Below are 20,687 nucleotides of genomic sequence, written 5' to 3' on the forward strand. Positions count from 1 at the left end.
TCTCCAAAGAAGTGGCCCCCAGTACGTGCCTTCAAGTGCAAAGCTTGAACAAAATCAGATCTGTGTAGTTGCATTTTACACAAGGAACTTTTGCTGACTTTATTCTGACATCTTTTTTGTGAAAGTATGCAATAAACTCACTTAAAATGGTATCATTTTTAGTATCCATTTATTTTCAGAAATCAAACACAGTGTAAGAAAGGTATTCAGTAAGATGTAAATAATGAAATAATAATCCCTGAAAGTTCTTCAGCCACTTTCACAAAAGACAACCATCATTAGAAGGAATATGAGGCCAGATATTGGTCGCTTTGGTTGAATGAAAATAGCACACGCTAAATCTATGAACTGTTTGTTTGAGTCTACTGAAGCCTTTGTAGGCATAACTTGGCCTCTGACAAGCAGCTATTTGTTGAAAGATTCGGTGGGTTTAAAAGGTACAGGTCTGAAGAATGCAGAACAAATTGCAACTTTATTTCCAGATAATGTGTTCCTTGATGCAGAACTCTACACACTTAGAGACACACTCCAGCAGTCATACCAATTGACAGAAAATTATTGAATAAATACTATAGTGATGAAGTTAAATGTGCGTGTTTCGCACACAGGTTCTGTGGAGCTCAAGCCAGCGAAAAAAGGCTCAGTTTAAATAAGCCAAAAGGGTTGTGTACCCCTTCTATTTACCTATGTGTGAGCTTGTGATCACAGGAGAAAAGGCCACAGGGAAGAAGGGAATAGAGGTGTCGCACTGGCCATGATGATGATGGAGTGTCTACAAATATGACTCCAAACAGGGTCATTTTGATTTGGCGGCAGTCCGCAAAAGGCTGGCCCGTTAACTCCTGACCTTTAGAGAGTGACCTGTGGGGGTGGGTTCAGTCAGTTTGAAGAGAACAGAGAGTAAGAGGAAAAGGGAGTCAGGGTCTGCGGTGTCAGGCGCATTATGACCTGCTAAAAACTTGGGCCGCTCTCCGGCAAGGAACCATCCATCATCTGGGGCTCTCTAATCAGCATGTTTGTCACTGTAACTAAACAGTGGGCTGAGCCACATCGCCACGCTATTGGTCCTGACAGGGAGAAATAAATCTGCTGCCGGCCAATGGGCTGCAGGCAGCCGAGCGTAACAGGGAAGGTGACAGACTCTTGAGGTCTCAACTAGTGAGAGATTAAGGGGAACCAGTCCAGACTCTGGGGTGGAGGAAACATTTGAACACTTTTACTGATCTTCAGGCAGCAGTAGCAGCAGCATTGTGGGTTGAAGCAAGAGCACGCTCCGCTCACACTCGACAGGTCCATTTGTTCAGTTACAAAGAACTCGAGTTCTCTTTATGAAAGATAACAGTGGGCTGTTCTGTTCGCTTTGCTCTCGACACCTCATGTGGATAAATCTTTTCTATGGTGGTCACGCTGGGCCAAATGTATTTTTAAAAGAACTGATTACAGCGAGAGAAGTATTTGTAACATCACTTTATGCCAAGATCAAACTATTCATGTTGTTTTTTAGATTGGTGAAGCTAAAGAGGCACTCACATAAATATAGGAGCCAGATTCTATCTCAATTTTTTCTATCTTTCCTTCAGACTTAAAAGACAAATTGGAAGCATCAATAAAATAAATGGTATTCCTGGATTTGGTAAATATAAACCATTTTTTCTAATGTTCCAGTGTGTACAACACTACACCATGTGCTACCACAACAATCTATTCTACAATCTTTACATGAGTTTTAAACACGAGGATCTTTCGCTCATAATTCACAAAGGGTAAGAATTCATCTTGAACGCAAAGCTAAGCTCTTTGTGTCAGTAGATGATCATTTAATAAAAAATGTGTTCTTTCTTTAATGGCATCGGTAGTAAGTATGGCTCACATTTCTGTGGGTTACGGTGGCGGCGGAGGGTTGCAGTGAGGGGGTGGACATGCATACACTCGTTTCTGCAACGTAAAATGACACTATATCAAATCAAGCATTTCCATATGTGCACTGCTGCTGCTGCTGCTGCGGGGACTGGCTTCTCATATGGTGAAGGCAGCAGACCAAATGATGGACCGTGTGCTGCAGATTAGGGCATTATGTGATCTCTGGAGCCTCCTACTGGGACTAGATGGAAACTACCTCCATTTACAACTAAACCACACAGTGCAAGTTATAACTCAATCATTGCCCTCCTCTCGTAAACCAGCCAAAGAATTATGGATTATTTAACAGCACTCACTCAGACACCACCATAATTTGGGAAAGATGGAGGATAGTGTGAGCAATTTATTTGTGTCAATCAAGGCTTAAACAAGCATGTTGAGTGGATAATGGACAAAAATTGTTTCAAAATGCGACCACGAGAAAATAAATCAACATATATTTAAGTCCTTTTATATTGCAGTCATAAAGTAAAGGCAACTACTGACACTCATCGAACCATCACCCATTGATTACCATGGACATTAAATATGATTTTAATAAGAATAATAAAAGAAGATTAAGAATAAATAATAGTTTCTATTTGCCTAAAATCTAATCGAAACTAAGATGGTTCTTATTCAGCCAATTAAACAGCCTTTGTAGGAGTTTTTGAAGAAGCATCCATTTGTAAAAATTGTAATGATTTTAACAACTATACAAAAATGTGTCTTGGACTTTTGGTTACTATCACTCCACTCCAACTACCACTTCCTCTTTTGCCTTCTCATTTAATAGCAGTGTTACAACACAAAAAAAATACCGGATTAAAGATATTATGTGTGACTATGGTTTGTACCATGATCGTTTGTGTGTGTGGTCATTTATTTTAACCACATTTCCAATAGAAGAAGAAAAAGGTGCTTGGCCTTATTTTACCACACATGTTAGTACAAGTGCATGTCTTACTTACGCTTACTTCTATGTAATTGTATTAGCTGTGCACTATGAACAAGCTTTGCCTATGTGAGCAGTTATAGTGTGTTAATTGGGTTGTGCAGGCGCGGACGACATGAGTGTTCTGTATAGTAGACAGACGTACGTTGGAAAGTTAATAACTTCTGCTTTGCAATTAGCTGAGAGAATGTGGGCTATAAATCAGAGAAACGGCAGACTGGAGGGTGGTCTATGAAGATAATTGGATCTCTGTTTGTCTTATAGTGGACGTATTCAGCTAGAAGAATGTGCAGTCAACATATTGTCAGCTAGGTTAGCAACGCCTTGTTTACAAGTAATAATAAAAAACAAAATAGCATCTGTTGTAAGTTATCCCCCAAAAAATGCGTTTATTTTAAAATAGACAGAATCTTTTTTCATTCAAAGGGAAACTAATGTGTGGATTTAAGTGTCTCTCATCAGTATGTGTCAGTTTGTACAAAACTCTCTTTGAATTGAAATATTAGAAAATGTAATTAAGCCCCACCCACTGAAAACACGTTTTTTTCTGGATATTAACTCTTGTTTACCCCAACCACACAAATATTCTGTGATTGGTCAAGCATCGAGGTTTGTCTCCAGGTGTCATAAATTCCGTAAGTCGCTACCTCCAAGTGACTAAGACTGAGTTCTTATACTTTGTATTAACAAAGCGAGCGTCACAATGGACTCCACTTTCGGAACCCCTTGTTTGCCGAGATTTCAGCGAGTGGGGAACTTCATAAAGTAATAACTACAAAACGGAGGATCATCATGATGAGGGACTTACTGATATTGGAGAGGAAGACTTTAACATTTGAAACATGTGAGTAAGTCAGGAGAGTTGGGTTTTGACATTAGTTGCCCTTTAAAGAATGTAATTAGCCCACTTCACCACATTGTGGGTCAGTGGCTTTTCACTAGAACCTGCCTACTGCCAAGTTTGTCTTTAAAGACATAAATTAGTCCAGGAGCGCTTTGCTAAAACATGTCAAGGGCTAAATGAAGATTGAGCAATGAGGTCGAGCAGGGGAGACAGAGAACTAGGAAGACGGAGAAACTCTTGTCCTCCACCGCTCCCTCATTCATCCCCCAATAAAGACTGAGGGGACCTCGAGTTCGCCGGTACTCGAATTGGCACAAGTTAGAGCTCAGGAAGTCCAGGAGACGCCTCTGCCTGCCCTGAGAGTGAAACCTAAAACCAGTGACATAGCCAATGCATGTCATATTCTTTTAGTCCAGAATGGTTTATTTTCCAAGGAATTTCAAGCTAAAACCTGTTCTTCATAATTATGCTGATTTGTTTGAAAAACCAAGGTAGGTCGGACACGATTGCCAACAAGCGATGGCTGTTATGTTTGGTTGTTAAAAAATGTACTTTTCAGCTAGACATACATTTGCACGTTTGAAAAAAATAACATAATCTGCTGCCCTGTGGAAGAAGCTGTAAATATCACGCATAGTCGCATACCATTCTTTCAGGAAAACTCAGACATCAACAGGGGTTTTACAAAGTCATCTTCCTGGGACTACAAAAATAGATCCACTTCATGTTGAGCAAGCAAAAATGTTCGTGCAAGTAGCATATTTAAACAAAACACACTGCTGGATTCAAATTATTAACAAAACCGACACCGCCTCTTTCTTTTTTAAACTTTTAGTTTAACAAATGTTATAGTAGTAGATTTTTTTTTTGATGACATCATGAACGTAACATATGCTTTAAAGGTTCAGCAAAATTATACAATACATCATAATAACATAAAACCCATTTCAGACACATTAAAAATATTTTCTGAATTCTAGAGTAGTTTTAACTAGTCTTGCATTGGTCGAAATAAAACGCTTTTTTTATATACAAACTATTTCGATTTACTAGTAAGTGCTAGTTAGCATTAATGCTAACGTCAAGGCTAACAGCATTATACTTATAAATTAAATGTCAACACTCACAAGGAACACAAGTGTCTGACTCACCTGGCTCCGGGCAAGACCCTTCCTCTTTCTGACACGATAGACCGGGTATTTAAAGATTATAAATCATACCAGGAAACCGCAATCTGACTTTATCCTCCATGTTGAAAATTCCCTCGCAGCATACGTCACTGCGTATTCTCGGTTCTGATTGGCTAATTGACGCCGGGTTATCCGGGTAAGACTACGCAAACACATCCTTAAATGTTACAACTTACAACACAACTGCATCAGAATCATAACACGTTTATTGCAGGTATTGTAAACACAATACAGGAATTTATCTAAAATAAAAATATATAAAATAATTTCTTGAAAAAAATAAATATATTTTAGATAGTTTCGAGATAGTATTACTTTTTCTTTTTTTTAATATTTGACATTTATTTAATAATATTATTCCATGATTTAGTGAAATGATAAAACTAAAATAACTGTAATATACACAGGATGCTAGAGGTGAACTGCAATCAAGTGACCGTAAACAAAGAAAAGACAAAAAAAGAAAACTCTAATATTACTTTAAGGAGATTGTTGTAGAAAACCTAAACAAGGCAATATTTATAATATAACAAAACAAAATAAAACATAATGGACATTAAGTGTGAACTTAGCATGATTTGTTTTTATTATTTTGCTAGTACTAATTTGTACTTTAAAAGCTTGAAGAAAATTGTAAACACAATTTAGGTTGAAGCGTCAAGGGATTTAAGGGAGCCGAAGCTGGAAAAATTAAATATTTCTTAATAATCTGTGATTGCACATTTAATTGTAAATGTCGATTGTATTAAGAATACATATATATTGAATACTTAAAGTAAAAAAATATGTGTTGTTAGCAAACTAACAACACATATTTTTTTATATAAATCCACCCTATCTTTGAAAGTTGTCGTTCCACTGTTAGCACCAAGTTGGTGAGGCTTGGCGTGGAGCTGGTGGGGGCTGCAGGGGACTCTGTTTAAAAACCCTGAGGTATTAAGGGGGACTAATCTTTAAAAGGTTAATTTATTCATAGAGATTTTGACAGAGATGTATGGGCAACCCAACATCTCAGGCACCTCTTCCCAGAGGGAGACGACTTGTGCAGAGGAGGAGGGGGAGCCGGGCAGAAAGATGGAGTGCAGTGAGGGAGACAGAAACAGAGAGGGGAGTCAACATGATATAAACACAAACACATAATTACCTCGTAGGGACTTGATGATGAGTCTGGCCTTTAACCTGCTACACTGGGCCGTCTTACAGCACAGGAAGGGTAACTTCATACACTCTTCCAAATCTTTAAATAACAAAGGACCACAAATGTTTGTATGAAGAGAGAATTCGGTTCCCTTGCTCATGTCTTTGTTTGTTTTTCCGTCTGTATATTTTCCAAGTGTCTGTTTAATGCTCAAAGAACAACAAGACATGGGGGATTTAGGTGCAGTTGTAAACAAAACAGAATGTTCCAATGATCGTTTTACACCGGCTGGACTAATCACAGTCAGTTTATGTGTGGACAGGAGGTGGTCCTGCTTTTTGGAGAAGGACTTACAGATTGATGAGTGATATTTTCCACCATCCATCCTTGATTGAAACAAGCTGCAAGCAAATGGTATTCATAAAAAAAGCCAAAACTGAAGACCAAAGTCAGTTATGCAGGCCAGGATTAATTAATAAAGGTTGGATAAAGGATGAAAGCTTTTGTATTGAAGCAGGGTTAAAGGGGAGCTTATGAACATAAGTAGTAAAATATGATTTTCTGTTTTTTATTTTTGTTCATAAGCAGCTTCTGTATGAAAGAAAAATCATTTATGATGCCCATTGACAAAGGTTAAGTGAAAGCAAACACAGCAAGAAATCGTAAAATGCTTTGTGCTACTAATGGAGCCCATATTAAGGTTTATTAAATTAAACTTAATTAGATTTTTATAGAACTCTAATAATCACTGATTCAAATAAAACCAACAGAATACCGGAAACAAATTGTTATTTGCCTACAAACTTTAATAAACACAGATTATAATCAAACAAATATAACTAAGATATCTTATCTACCGACTTTATAATATATTTCTTAAATTGTATATCATGAAATATTAAGAAAACATATTTATCTATGTTAATTTATTCCAGACAGAACATCAACGTAAATGTTTTTATTAATCGTTAAGTATTCTCCATTCTTTGTTTTTCCACCAGGCTCTTGATCAAGGGAGGATTGCAGAGACATGTTGAGGACAAGGGAGTGATTTAACACTTTTTGAACAAAATGAGCAAATGAAAACCGATGTAAAAGTAGAAGATAGAGGTTCACATCTGCTGGTGCAATTGTTTTCACGATGAATCTGAGGCATGCGCAGTAGAATTTCCATGTTGTTGACGTGCATCAACCTGCACTGGTACACTTCTTCCATTTGTAATAATTACACAACACTGGATTGGAACTGTTGCAGTGTTAACAGACTTTTACCTGTTCCTGACTGATCCTGAGCACATCTATTCAACTGATCTATAGATTGTAAAGTGTATTCATTATTTTTGCTCATATGTCCATGTATTTTCAATTGTGCTTCCTTCTGTCAGACAGACAGAGTTTAGGATATGGTTTGGTCACAGGATCTCCGGCAGCGGCAGACTGCACGAATGGATAGGCGTTCACATAAACTCTTTAGTTTGAGTGAAATGATGCTGAAAGCAAAACATTGAGACTTGAGACTGTCAGTCTTTCTACGGTGAGAGTTTTCTCTAAAACATTTAGGGGCTGTGAAAATAAACAGCAAGGTCTAAACAATCAGGCTTTTGCACGACTGTGCCAACGGGAACCTAAACACATGAGGGGCCGATGTGGCATTGCAGGAAGAAACGCTGCTTTGTAAGAATACATTCTAACATCCATCAGGGGTTTCGGACGCACCGGATACGGTGCTCAGATTAAGTGACTTCAGATGCATTTCTGCCCAATTGTAGTGATTATTTTTCTAGCTGCTTTAACTGATATGTTACTGTTAGAGTAGCCAAGTCAATAAAATAATCAGTCAATGTCATGGTTCCACTGTGAGAACATGGTTCCATGTAGTGTCACTAACCTAGGGTTCGATAATAACTTCTTTTATTCACTCATTCACCGGTCATAAACCAGTCTCATTAGGTTAACACACCAGAACCATAGACTTGCATTTCTTTTGGCTTTCCAATTATAATTTATTTTTATATATTTATATTTCAATAAAGCGTCTACAAATAAAACAATTCTTTAAAAAAAATAATTTTGCAATTAACATTTACAGTGTTTGTTTATTTATTTTTGTGTTGTCATTATGCCAGCAGACATTATGTCCTCAGCAGCTAGAGGAACAATAAAATCCTGATGACTGTGGACGAGAGGATACAGTACACTCCAGCAGCTATTAGCAAAAGTAATTAAAATAAAGACATGTCATCTTGCAGAAAAGATGGTGGGTATTAACATTTCGGCATTAAAAAACACTGACATGTCATGTGACATGATCCGACACTGACATGAGGGACCCAAAGGTGGACACAACGCTCACTTCTGTTTCACCTTTCCACAGATGTTTCGGACCCCACGAGTCTCTCACACTCCTCGTCTACCTACTGCCCCTGCTTTGGGCGCATCTAATTGTAAGTGATCTTGGACTAAGAGAGTTCCGTTTCTTCTCTAATCCCCCCACTAGGGCAAGCTCACATGGTCTCAATTACGCACACCCACCTTCAGAACACTGAGTCCCCTCTCTCTGTTCTCTTTTTCTCTCCATCTATCCATCTCACCGGCTTGCTCCTCTGCCAATGCACCGGACCAGGTCCTATTCGCCAGTTTATGTTATTAAGCACACACTGCCGAGTTCCTGTCCTTCACAGGAGCTCGGAGATGTTATCTCCTCTGCCGCTGTATATGGTTACCACCAAAATATTCCATAAATTAGATTGGGATTGGCAATTTAAAATACAGAGGTGGGGTTGAGACGGTCACGGATTGGCAAGATATGGGAGAAGGTTGGATGCAGGGGATCAGGATTTCCTGATGTTTACACTGGACAGGGAGTACAAGGAGGTCTGTCACCGCCAGAAGTAGAGTAACGTTTCGTGAGCTTTAAAATAAATAAAGAAGGCAACGCAAACCTGTTTCTAATCAGCTACAGGTAGACACATCATGATTCTACCCACTTCCAAAACATGATAAAACGTCAAGGTATTGTGATGTAGCCAGTCAATAATAGTTTGCAGAGGAAAAAATGGTCTAAGGGAAAAATAAGAGATTTAATTCAGGTCACTGTAGCAGACATTTTACTGAGTAGAGGTGCTGTGACCAAACAAACATAATGCAAAAATGTTTATTTAACCATAAAATATTCTGGTTACAGATATAATTTCTTTAACAATGAACTCGTACCCGTCTGCTGTCCTGATCAGTTATATTATTTAACATTACATTACATTTAATGCATTTAATTGTATTTAATTGATTTATAGTTACTTTATTTGATTCATTTAATTTAATTTCATATATATATATTTAATTCATTTTATTTAATACATTTTTTTTTATTATTATTCATCACAAAAAAAAAACCTACAAACCCTGGCAATAAGCAAGTAAGCATTCTGATGAAACATCATACAATAAACAATTAAATATGCAATTTGTGAACAGAATCCAATAACATATTGTTGAACACTGCCGTACATAGAGAACACTTCAAAATACATTTTTAAAAGAAAGTCAATAGTAAATATATATTGTTGCGTTGTCTCTGGGTCAAGGTGATCAACATCTCCGGCTACCAGAAATACATGTACACTGGTGGACCTTGACCATGAGCAAACCCAAAGGTTGAAAAAATAGGAATAAACATGAACAGTGTTTTTACACATTAAAAACAGCCTACCAGAACAATCAATACCAAGTTTATGTCATCTGCTTTTATTGTTGTTGATTGTATCACCATCGCCAAATCTCTGTTTGCTTCTTCAAACGCCAGATTGACCTTTCACTTATAAACTGCATCAGATTGAGTTATTTGTTTGTTAGCATGACTGACTGTTCAAAACAAAATCCAACTATCATCTTGAATCCCTCAACGCTTTGTCTTTTCTGTTGCATTTCCTGCTACATCGCCTCCAGGAGGCCAGAAATTGAGGAAATAAAATTGTGGAAGTAGCTTCTGTTTTTATAAATACAAATATGCATAGTCAGCAACAAATTTGCTATTGGTAATATAAGGATGCACTCACTGAACATTATCAGGGGAAAGGGAATTATGGGTCAAGAGTTCAGCTCCAACATTTGGGACTTCCTGATCACTACTTTGCTCCTTCACTGTCCACGTAAGTGCCCCTCATTTCCAGGGGAGCCAACAGTAGCTCCACGTATCTCCAGGCAATAAGTTAAAAATACTGTGATGGTAAATATTCCGCAATTGTAAACAGCATCCGGACGGAGGTGTGAAGCCCAAAAATGAAACTTAAGTTGACCAGGAATGTGAGTTATTTTCAACAAAATATAATAAATCCAAATTGAGTTTTGTTACCCTTTGAAAGTAAAAGATTTGATGAGTTTTAATTTAGTTTAATGAATTCTTAAATACATGACACAACAAAGGTCATGACAGGAAGAGAACAAAGTAAGTCTGAAATGAGACAAAACTAAAATGACTTTAATTATTGGCTTATTAAAATTGTCCATCAAGCAGATTTATTTAATTTATTATTGATATATTTTATTGAGGTGTAGTTAGAATCATGACCTAGGAGGATGTAGGGGTGTCCAATAATGCAATTGATTATGATTAATTCATTACATAATTAAACCTTGAATTATGTAATTATTTATCTCTAACTTTTTCTTTCCAAATTATTTTGATTAGTGTTTGATCAGCCACACCGTAAAGTGGACTTTGATTGTTCTGTTGAATATTATAATGTTTATTTTAATGTCCTTACGGCACGTTACACATGTTGATGTTTGATGTTTATTTAGGAATAATGGAGACAAAATAACATAATAATATTCCGGCCTGCTGGTGAAAGTTGAAGCACGAGTATGAATAAAAAGACTTGTTCTGTTCAAGTCTGTTCACAACAATAAATGAATGACTATTTTTTATTTCATATCAATATTTTCTTCTGACACTATAATCAATTCAAGTGAAACAAATATTTTAGGAGAGGTTAAAAATAGATGAATTCATCACAGATTATAATTTATTCATCATAATTAGATCATCTTTCAATTTAACCTCTAGATAACCAGACGAGTAGCTAATTATGGCAAACGTGAATTAATTTATACTAAATCATCTAAGAATGTAGCGAGGAGTCATTTTATTTGGGGACCAGACTCCTGGTGTGGAGCGAGTCCGGTCGCTTGTCTTTGTCTTTCCTCCACTCAGGAACATGTGGCTTTGGTTACAGAATGTTTTAACGCTCAACAATGTTTCTGCCTCGCAGCACGGCACACTGCATAAAGGCTACTTTGTCCCGTGATGCCCACACCAGAGCCTGCTTCAGCCACGTTAATAACCACTCAAACCAGCCCAAGGAAAGACATCATTCGACTCGCTGCAATGGTGCCGAAAACAGATCTGTGTACTTGAACTGTGCATCTAACTCAACATGACATCACACCTGCAGCCATTTTCTTTCGCACTTCCTCGACAACAACACGGAATTGTGATCTCAGAGCGTTTTTCAAACGAGGTGATTAGCTCACCCAGGAGTGTAAAGTGAAAGGATACGGGTGAGCTGGAGAATATCTGGCATCGAGTCACTGTGGTTGTCACTTGCGGTACTGGCAGCGGTGCCAGACATTAGAGCGAAGGGAGCACTACAGCCTCTGCCATGTTCAAACGCCATTTCCCATCAGCACATAAAAAACGCTGGCACGGATCATCTCTCTGTCTATTATCACTCTTTCACTTTGAAATAAAATGAGACACGTTTTATTATGTTTCGCTATCCTGGGAAAGTGAGCTGTTGGGGTTTATTGCAGCGCAGGAACCGGAGAGTGATACCGATGGTTATTAAGAAATGACGGGTGTTAAGTGTGCTTCTTGTCGACTCTGTGCCCGAGCACAGAAGCGACGGCGCTTGAGAATCACACAATAATGAGCAGTAAGTGTTGTTATCGCATTATAATCACCGTTGTCATTTAAGAGGAGAATATAGTTGGTTCCAGTATATAGATCCTTACAACAAATCATTCCTAAATCCTGTTGTCTTTCCTACTTACCAGCAAGCTAGCTCTGTCAGAACCTCTTTTCCTGAACTAAATATACTTTAAATATTTATTTTATGGCAGCGATAATATGTGGCCAAGCAAGATTTAACATAAAAAGTCGTATCGTAAGTTATTATCATCGAGCTCAGGGATGTAAACATTTTTTTTAAGGAGGGCCACATTTTTTAAAAAAAGGGAGGGCCAAATGTGAACATTATTCTGAGCATTATTTTTTTCAGAATTTTTAAATAAAAACTCTTTTTGTCACCACCAGTTCTACACAAAGTTGAACAATTTTTCAAGGACACACACCAAAAAGTGTTTTCAGTGTTTACGTATTAGCGTGGAGCCACAATAATTCTACTCAAATGACCGCAAGTGGCCCTCATTGATGTAGATTTACAGTCGTAAATATGTCCTATATTGTTTCAACTTTACTCTCCTAATGTTCCTGCAAATATAATGTCTATTTGATATGAAAGGATCATTTTTAATTCAGAAAATAAATCAATATTTGATATTAAATATTTTGTCATCCAAGACCAACACAAAAGAGGAAGTTTCAATAATGTAGAAAACAATCTAATTTTATCTATCAAAATATACGATAAAACGAAAATCTTGTCATCAGTGTGTAAACTATACATTAAGTACTTAAATTCATAAAATAACAATTTAAATTTAAGTTACGTAAACTGGAATTTAAATACCAATACTAGTAAAAATGTCAACAAACTCAATAAAGACGTTTGGTTATTTATTTTAAAAATATAAAATGTAAAAATAACATTTATTTCAAAGATTTTTAATTTGATAAACAAAATTACAAAGAGTATAAAACCGGTAACAGGTAAATAAATACTTTTCTCTTTCATGTGAGCGTCATATGATTTCATATTCAAGACTTCATAGATATAATGTATTTATTGTTTATTTTAGGTTGGTAAATATCAAACATCTTTTAAATACTGGCTGAATTTATTTAGAGTAAATAAAAACAATATTTTAGCGTGCGATTTATAGCTACACTTCCTTACGTTAAACTTTGTTTTCTACTTGATAAGGTGGTTAACCATAATGTGGTTAATATATGTTAAATATACATTTTACAAAGTTTCAATTCCAAATGCACACGTGTACATCCGCTGCATTTGGTTGAATTTTTATTCCTAACATTGTTCATTGTTCCAGGGAATGATGGAAAGAAAGATTTAAAAACAAGAGAGAATAATTTAGGTGGTTCGATGGAGATTATCTGAACTAACTTTTTCTGTGGCAAAACTCTCCGTTACATGAATATATATATATGGAGGACATGTAGTCAAAATGAGAAGGGATGGTTTTTCCGAATACTGTGAGGTCGAAAATCGAGGTCAATTGAAAAGTTGTCCACACAGTGTAATAATGAAACACTTCATAACCCGACTAACTGTTGTGCATCGGCAGAGATTGTAATCTACTGCCACCTAGTGGGAGTTTAGGGTCACTGTTTGTAAATCAGATGCCGCTTTTCAATTCAATTTCTGCTGATCCCAACATCCCGAATTAAATGTAAACACGTTTAACGATCAATGTATTCTTATTACGGAAGCAACCCTGGAATAATTATTTTAATACATTCAGAAAGAATTCCTAAATCATTGTATTTATTCATATTATTATTATTGTATAAATGAAACTGTGCTGTTATAAAATCATTTCATAAACTATTGCTGCTTCACTTTTAAAGGCGGTCTCCACATTATTTCATGGCACACGTGGATCTACACTGGAGGACAAACTACATGTAAGGTCACTCATTTACCTGTGATGACTTGTTTTTCCAGCATATTAATTAACATGCAAATGAGCTTTGGGAGAAGAGAAGGGGATGTGTTTCTGTTAATAATTACTGTAGAATATCATGGTTATGAATGAGACCTTTTCAGGAACACGACAGGACAGTAATTGGGGTTGTGACTAAGGAACCCCAAAAACTATATATATATATATATATATATATATATATATATATATATATATATCCTGGATATGCGAGAAGAGTAGTATCTTACAACATATTATATATCTCACAGAAGTAATGCATGATTATTATTATTTTTAAATGTTCAATGCATAATTTCAATAATATGTTATTTAAAATATCTGTATCTGGGCTATCAAATGATATTAGTAATTGTGATTAAATAATGTCAGATGTTACGGGTGTTATGAAATCCTGTTAAACACACTTTTTCTAATCGTGTTTTTTTTGCTGCCAAAACAACTTAATGAAAAAACATTAGATTTAAAATAGATTTATTATTAATTACAGATCAGACTTATCTCTTGAAATGATTATATAATTAATATTCAATGTATTACATTTAGTTTTAGATAAAAACATTAAATACATCAAATTTCTTTTAATTAAATTACCATTTACAAAGTCTTGAATAAGTCATTAATTAATACATTTCCTTTTTAATGATGATGTAAAGAAAACCCAGGAAGAAAAATGGAATATTTAATTTCTTTATTGCTTGAGCAAGGAAGAACTTAGTTGTTGGTCATCACCTGGAGAAGAGGAATTCAAAAAGTAAATAATCTCATCGCATTTCTCATAAAAATATTGAGCTTGAGGAAAGAGATACTTACAGTGTTGATCCAGGGGATGTAAGCGCTGACCTTGGTGAAGACTGAAGGCTTCTTGTAGTAGTTGCAGCCCATGCTGGAGCCGAAGCTCACAACACCATGAACGTCCCAGGAGCCGTCCGTGTTCTGACAGTTCAATGGACCGCCAGAGTCTCCCTGCGGCGGCACAATGATGTGGAACATTCAGAGATGAATCGAAGAGACACTTTTTTTTTTCTTTTAAATGTGACAACTCACGTTGCAGCTGGCCAGGTCTCCTTCTCCTCCGGCGCAGATCATCTGTGTGGTGACCAGACTGCCCCACCAGTCGGATCTGCTGCAGGTGGAGTGTCCGACCACGGGCAGGAGAGCCTGCTGCAGGATGTCAGCGATGGGACCTCCAGCTGAGACAGAAAACAACATTTATTTTGAAATCATTTTTAAACATTGAGAGATTATAATGGTTTTGAAAAAATAAAAATATTAAATATAATATATATCCATTTAAAAATGTTAAAATATGATTAAGAAAGTTGTAGAATATAATTTAGAAGGTACATAAATAAAATACATTTTATTGAAATTGCTCTAGATAAAAAGTAAATAAATAAGGATTTTTTTAAATATTAAATTAAAATACAATATTAAATGCCATCAAAAATATTAAATGGTTGAATTTAACATTTGATAATTTGGATTTTTTTTTTTTCGTAGCCAACAATTTTAAATTATTAGATTGAATTATTCAATAAAAACAAATAATATGTTCAATATAGAATTAGATTTCATTACTTAAAAAAAATTTAAAGTAAAGTTTCACTAATAACATGTGAATGTTAAACTATTCCATTGATATATTTCCACACTATTAAAAGAAATGAATGCATGAAAATTCAGTAACTCACTCCAGAGACGACCCCATCCAGTGACGTAGCAGGGAGCGGCGTGAGGAAGGGTCTCGCCATTGGTGGGCAGACAGGCGGGCATGATGCTGTCGGAGATCTTGACTGGGGTGGCCAGCTTGATGAGGGCGATGTCGTTGCTGCGACATACAAAGAGAGAAAAATTAGATACTTTGTGGGGTCGGAATTGAGACGTCCTGCGACCAAAGACTTTACCGGATCCTGTAAGAGTCCCAGTTCTCGTGGACCACAATTTTGCCGGGGCTGATGGCAATAGCATCCTGCTCATTGGCCTTCAGATTGTGCTTGCCCAGGAAAACTCTGTAGGTGCGGCTTCTGCTCCAGGGAGACATAAAATTCCTTCAATACTAAAAATGTTGAAAGGGATACCAAAAAACACTTGTTTTCGAGCCTTCATGTCACCTTGACAACCCTGAGATTACACAAGGGTTGACCTGTGTGAAATGATGCGATTAATTATTGCTTTATTCACTTTTTATAAGCATTATTATATTTTAATCTCAAACCTTTCTCTGATATTGCAAGTTTCCTTTTTGTAGACAATAACAATTAAATGAATACTAGTTGAGTTTCTCAGCAATATTTAGTTGAGATTAAAATAGATTAATTTAATCGATTAATTTCAGATAAAATGTTTGAACTTCTAGCACTTGTATTATGAGAAAAGTCTTCGTACCCGATGCAGTGAGCAGCAGTGAGGACCCACTGGCTGGAGATGAGGGTTCCTCCACAGGTGTGGTAGAAGTTGCTGCCACTCTTGTACTGCAGAGACACCTGAGAACCAGCACCTCTGAATTAGCCATCAGCTTCAAGACAAGGCGTCAGTTGAGGTCCACATTACCTGCCAGGGCCAGCTGTTCTCACGGACGTCATCTCCGCCGACCACCCTGTTGATCACGGGGGGGAAGGTGGGCAGACCGCACCCGTAGGCTGATGGACAAAAGCACACGTTACACACTTGAACACAACTTGAACACAACGATGTCTCCACTTCTTACCGCCGGCGACGAACAAAGCCAAGACCAGAAACTTCATTGTGAATGTCTTCAGTGGATTGCATTACAATTACATCCAGCTTTTATACACCTTCAGTGTTAGCTCACTCTTCGTTCAGAGCCAGGAAACATGGAGATTAGATAAGACCCCAAATAAACTTTATCTACAGCCTGTGAAGCTCACAGGTGTGGAAGGTTGACCCGTAATGAGCAAACTCTTTATTATTTATGTTTTTGGGGATTTTAAAACATGCAATTCAGCAACTTGAAATCAATATTCAACAAAAATGTTCTCAAAATGAATATAAAATGTATACAAGAAACATGAGGATTGTCTAAATTCCAAAGAGAATTCATAAATGACCTTTCTTTACATCTATGTTTGACCTTGGACTGAAGTTTCATCTGCTCCGATTCTCAAACGGCTTGTTTTTCCCAGAATGTGATCCGGTTTCCGTTGGTTATGCAAAAGGGGGGGCGAGACATAAAGGACGTGCAGGTCTTCACGCTCGCCGTGTGAAACAGACACGATGAAGCTTCTGGTCCTCGCACTCTTCGTCGCCGGCGGTAAGATTCCTCAGGAGGTTCTGAAGTGTTGGGATCTGAGGATCTCTGTGTCTATCCACAGCCTACGGGTGCGGCTCACCCACCTTCCCCCCCGTGGTCAGCAGGGTGGTCGGCGGAGAAGACGCCAGGCCCAACAGTTGGCCCTGGCAGGTAAATATTGATCATACTATACACATCTTCATTTATATTTTTAAATGTGTGTCTTGGTGCAGATTTCTCTGCAGTACAACAGAGAGGGAGAGTGGAGACACACATGTGGAGGAACCCTGATCTCAGACCAGTGGGTTCTCACTGCTGCTCACTGTATCAGGTAATAAAGGAATATTCTGGCCCGGATTGAAGATGAAATGTTAACTAAACTAGAAAAGTATATAAAAAAATAAACGATTATGTTTATCAAACTAATTCATCTCGCCAAGAAATAGCTAAAAAAAAAATTTAAACCTTTGTTTTCCCCCCCAGTAAAATCTGTTATTGTGCAAGATGTAAATAATTGAAAAAGTGGCTTCATAAAGTAAAGGGTTGTACCTTTAGTTTCACCAGCACAGCTGAATATTGCTGCGTTATTTTGATTGATATACCATTCTTCTATTCTGACCACATTTTAAGGTTGTCACAGCAGTTCCCAAAAAACGATTGACAATACAACAATAAAATAAGCACAATCATTTATAAAGTAATGATGAATAAATCAATAAAAATAAATCTAAGTACAGAAATGGGGAGAATGAGTCATAAAAACTAATTAAAACACAAACATAACTAATTAAATAACCTGCTGCAGTGGACAAGAAGGAGAGGAGGAATCAGTCCTTCCTGCAGCGTGGTTGAATGAGCCTGAATGACACATTACAAAATAAACATTGAAAAAAACATCGTAACTTAATAAAGTGCTTAAACAAACAAAGCCATTTACTTTGAGCTGTGACTGAAGATTTGTCGTACCCCGACAACTCAACAACAAAGAGCAACTAGAAGAGTAAAATATCAAAAGTAATTATGACCATCTAAACTAAGTAAATGAATCGCAATTAATCCCATAACTCGACGCCCCCTAACTCCACCTGATCACGGATGATTCCAGCAATGGAAAGCAGTACAGAGTGGCGATGGGGAAGCACAACCTGAAGGAGACGGAGGAGGAAGCCATGTTCTTGAGCCCTGCTAGCATCGTCGTGCACGAGAAGTGGAACCCCTTGTTCATCCGGTAAGATTCTTTTGAATGGGAGTAAATGTGCCATTAGACTTTGTTATTTGTTCTTTATCTTTAGACTTAGATTGTATGATCTTGTTCTTTCTCTTTATTTCTCTTTGTTCTTGTTCTTATTTTTATGAATAATTGCTGTATTGCTGTGTCTAATTGGAAAAAACGATTTACCGAAGGAGACATTCTGAGGGATCAATAAAGTTCTACCTACCTACCTACCTAAAAATGAATCACATTTTCATAGGATCAAAATCAGACTTTCAATTAAAAATTTAAAAAACATCAAATTTCAACCACTGGTATTCTTTTGCAGCATTTTTTATTAATATATGAATTAATTCATTGTAAAATGAAATGTTCAAAAAGAAAAATATTTAAAAAAAAGTCATAAATAGTAAATAAGTTGTTAAAATTTTCGGTGCAATAATGTATATTCAAAGTCCGACACATTTACTTCCATATCTTTTTCTTCATCTCAACTGAAACATTCAAGTCATGGTCAGTAGGTTTCAAGATGCAATGTCGTACTCAGCTCAGTAGGTGGCGTCCTCAGTTTAAAAACTTAGAGAGGTTTCATTGAATCAGTGGTTCAGAGATCGCCTTCTAGTGGCCATTGAAACTATAAGAATGTGGGTCATTCAAACCTGAAGTATCATCATTTCTCCGCCACAGTAATGACATCGCTCTGATCCAGCTGGAGGCTCCGGTGACCTTCAGTGACACCATCATGGCGGCTTGTCTTCCAGCCGCTGGGTTCAAGCTGCCCCACGACGAGCCTTGTTTTGTGACCGGCTGGGGTCGCCTCTCCAGTGAGTCATGATCTACTCATGAATAGAATTCATAATCTTGGGAGAAAATATGGAAATATGTCTCCCGATAGCTGGAGGTCCCATCGCTGACAACCTGCAGCAGGCCCTGCTGCCAGTGGTGGACCACGAGACCTGCACCAAGCCCGACTGGTGGGGTTTCATGGTGAGCGACTCCATGGTCTGTGCCGGCGGTGACGGAGTGGTGTCCGGATGCAACGTAAGTCCATGAAGAAGCATGTCAAGACTTCAGACTCACCGGCATCCTCCTGGTGTCACAGGGAGACTCTGGTGGACCTCTGAACTGCCAGAACGCAGAAGGAGCCTGGGAGGTCCACGGTATCGTCAGCTTTGGACTTGGACTCAGTTGCAACTACCCCAAGAAGCCCACAGTCTTCACCCAAGTCAGCTCCTACATGGACTGGATCAACTCTGTAAGAGCATGTCAACAGTGTCGCGCAAATTTATTTTTCAAATGATTCTTCTAAAAAATATTCTTCTTCCACAGAAAATTGTTTCCTACTGAGACGTAAGAAATCAGCTGTCATAGTTTCCACATGTAAATAATAATAAAGAGATACATATTATCTTGTGACCGAGTGTTTTGATATATCGTATAAACTGTAATTAGACGTTATTTTTGCTTTCATTTTTATAATTGCATTTATAATCTCTTGCTGTATCAATGAAGACACCATTCATTTATTTAAATAAAGTTTTTTTTTTAAGTGACATTAAACACATAGATTAACTAGTTTTATGAACCACTAATGTATTAATCCCTCTTTTTTTTATAATAATAATGCATTTTATTTACAAGGGTAATTTAAAGGTTAAAACCCATAATTCCCATCAAATCTCATAGTAAAAAACTGAAGCATACAATCTCTTGATTGCAATAATAAATTAATCACCAAAAGAAGGAAGAAATTTAAAGATATTAATTAAGAATTAATATAAATCACTCTGACTTGCACTCCTAGACAAAGTGTGTTAGATAAAACCAAACCGCCTCACCTGTGACGAAAGGGGGCGCTGGTTGCCTGGTGTTTCCAAGTGTAGGATTCAAGTAGCTGTAGATGGAACACAGGTCGTCATGGAAACATGCAGATAACGCATAATAGATTAGAACTCATTTCATACTCACCAGACGAACCAACCCGAGCACCGACCACTGCTGCGTCTTCCTGAACCTTCAATAGCTTGTTGTTGTATTGTATTATGCATTATTTTTATTGCAACAATTGACTCACTACAACTAATACTGACAATTAAATTCAACAATATATTCATAGCATAAAAAGAACATATCTTGGGGAACATGACAACTAACTGGACGAATTTATTTAATTTAATGTACACTTAAACATGAATCACAAGCAATATTCATCTGTATGTATGAAGAGGTTTCCTTTTTTAAATAAAATATTGTAGATTTGATGTTCTTGTGACTTCTTTCCCTGATTTAAAACGTCATGTTACACTTACACCACACCTGGATAAAGTACAGT

The 20,687-nt window shown here is 37.1% G+C and overlaps 2 protein-coding genes across 2 annotated transcripts; one reads left to right on the forward strand and one right to left on the reverse strand.

Moving 5' to 3' along the window:
• Positions 1-14,565: 14,565 nt before the first annotated feature.
• LOC148059916 (chymotrypsin-like elastase family member 2A) lies at positions 14,566-16,685 on the reverse strand. Its single transcript, XM_087782174.1, has 8 exons — positions 16,600-16,685; positions 16,443-16,531; positions 16,278-16,375; positions 15,797-15,916; positions 15,584-15,720; positions 14,937-15,082; positions 14,703-14,855; positions 14,566-14,621 (listed from the first exon to the last, which is right to left on the reverse strand). Exons 1-8 carry the CDS (start codon positions 16,634-16,636, stop codon positions 14,604-14,606), a joined length of 798 nt encoding a protein of 265 aa, XP_087638300.1. The 5' UTR covers positions 16,637-16,685; the 3' UTR covers positions 14,566-14,603.
• A 388-nt stretch (positions 16,686-17,073) lies between these two features.
• Positions 17,074-19,763, forward strand: LOC148059917 (chymotrypsin-C-like). The gene is made up of 8 exons (XM_087782173.1): positions 17,074-17,163; positions 17,225-17,313; positions 17,376-17,473; positions 18,248-18,370; positions 19,043-19,179; positions 19,251-19,396; positions 19,458-19,610; positions 19,685-19,763. Exons 1-8 carry the CDS (start codon positions 17,127-17,129, stop codon positions 19,700-19,702), a joined length of 801 nt encoding a protein of 266 aa, XP_087638299.1. The 5' UTR covers positions 17,074-17,126; the 3' UTR covers positions 19,703-19,763.
• The last annotated feature ends 924 nt before the right edge of the window (positions 19,764-20,687 follow it).

This window comes from Callionymus lyra, chromosome 19 (assembly GCF_982586985.1).
Source record: "Callionymus lyra chromosome 19, fCalLyr1.hap1.1, whole genome shotgun sequence".
In the NCBI taxonomy this organism is placed as follows: Eukaryota; Metazoa; Chordata; class Actinopteri; order Syngnathiformes; family Callionymidae; genus Callionymus; species Callionymus lyra.

Bases quoted from the DNA above. Each gene is read 5' to 3' on its own strand.
- LOC148059916 (XM_087782174.1), bottom strand. From the start codon at position 16,636: ATGAAGTTTCTGGTCTTGGCTTTGTTCGTCGCCGGCG. The intron at 16,376-16,442 runs GTAATGTGGACC...GCTGGTTCTCAG, and splicing joins AGAACAGCTGGCCCTGGCAG to GTGTCTCTGCAGTACAAGAG. The intron at 15,721-15,796 runs GTAAAGTCTTTG...TGTATGTCGCAG, and splicing joins TGGGACTCTTACAGGATCCG to CAACGACATCGCCCTCATCA.
- LOC148059917 (XM_087782173.1), top strand. From the start codon at position 17,127: ATGAAGCTTCTGGTCCTCGCACTCTTCGTCGCCGGCG. The intron at 17,164-17,224 runs GTAAGATTCCTC...GTCTATCCACAG, and splicing joins CGCACTCTTCGTCGCCGGCG to CCTACGGGTGCGGCTCACCC. The intron at 19,397-19,457 runs GTAAGTCCATGA...CTGGTGTCACAG, and splicing joins GAGTGGTGTCCGGATGCAAC to GGAGACTCTGGTGGACCTCT.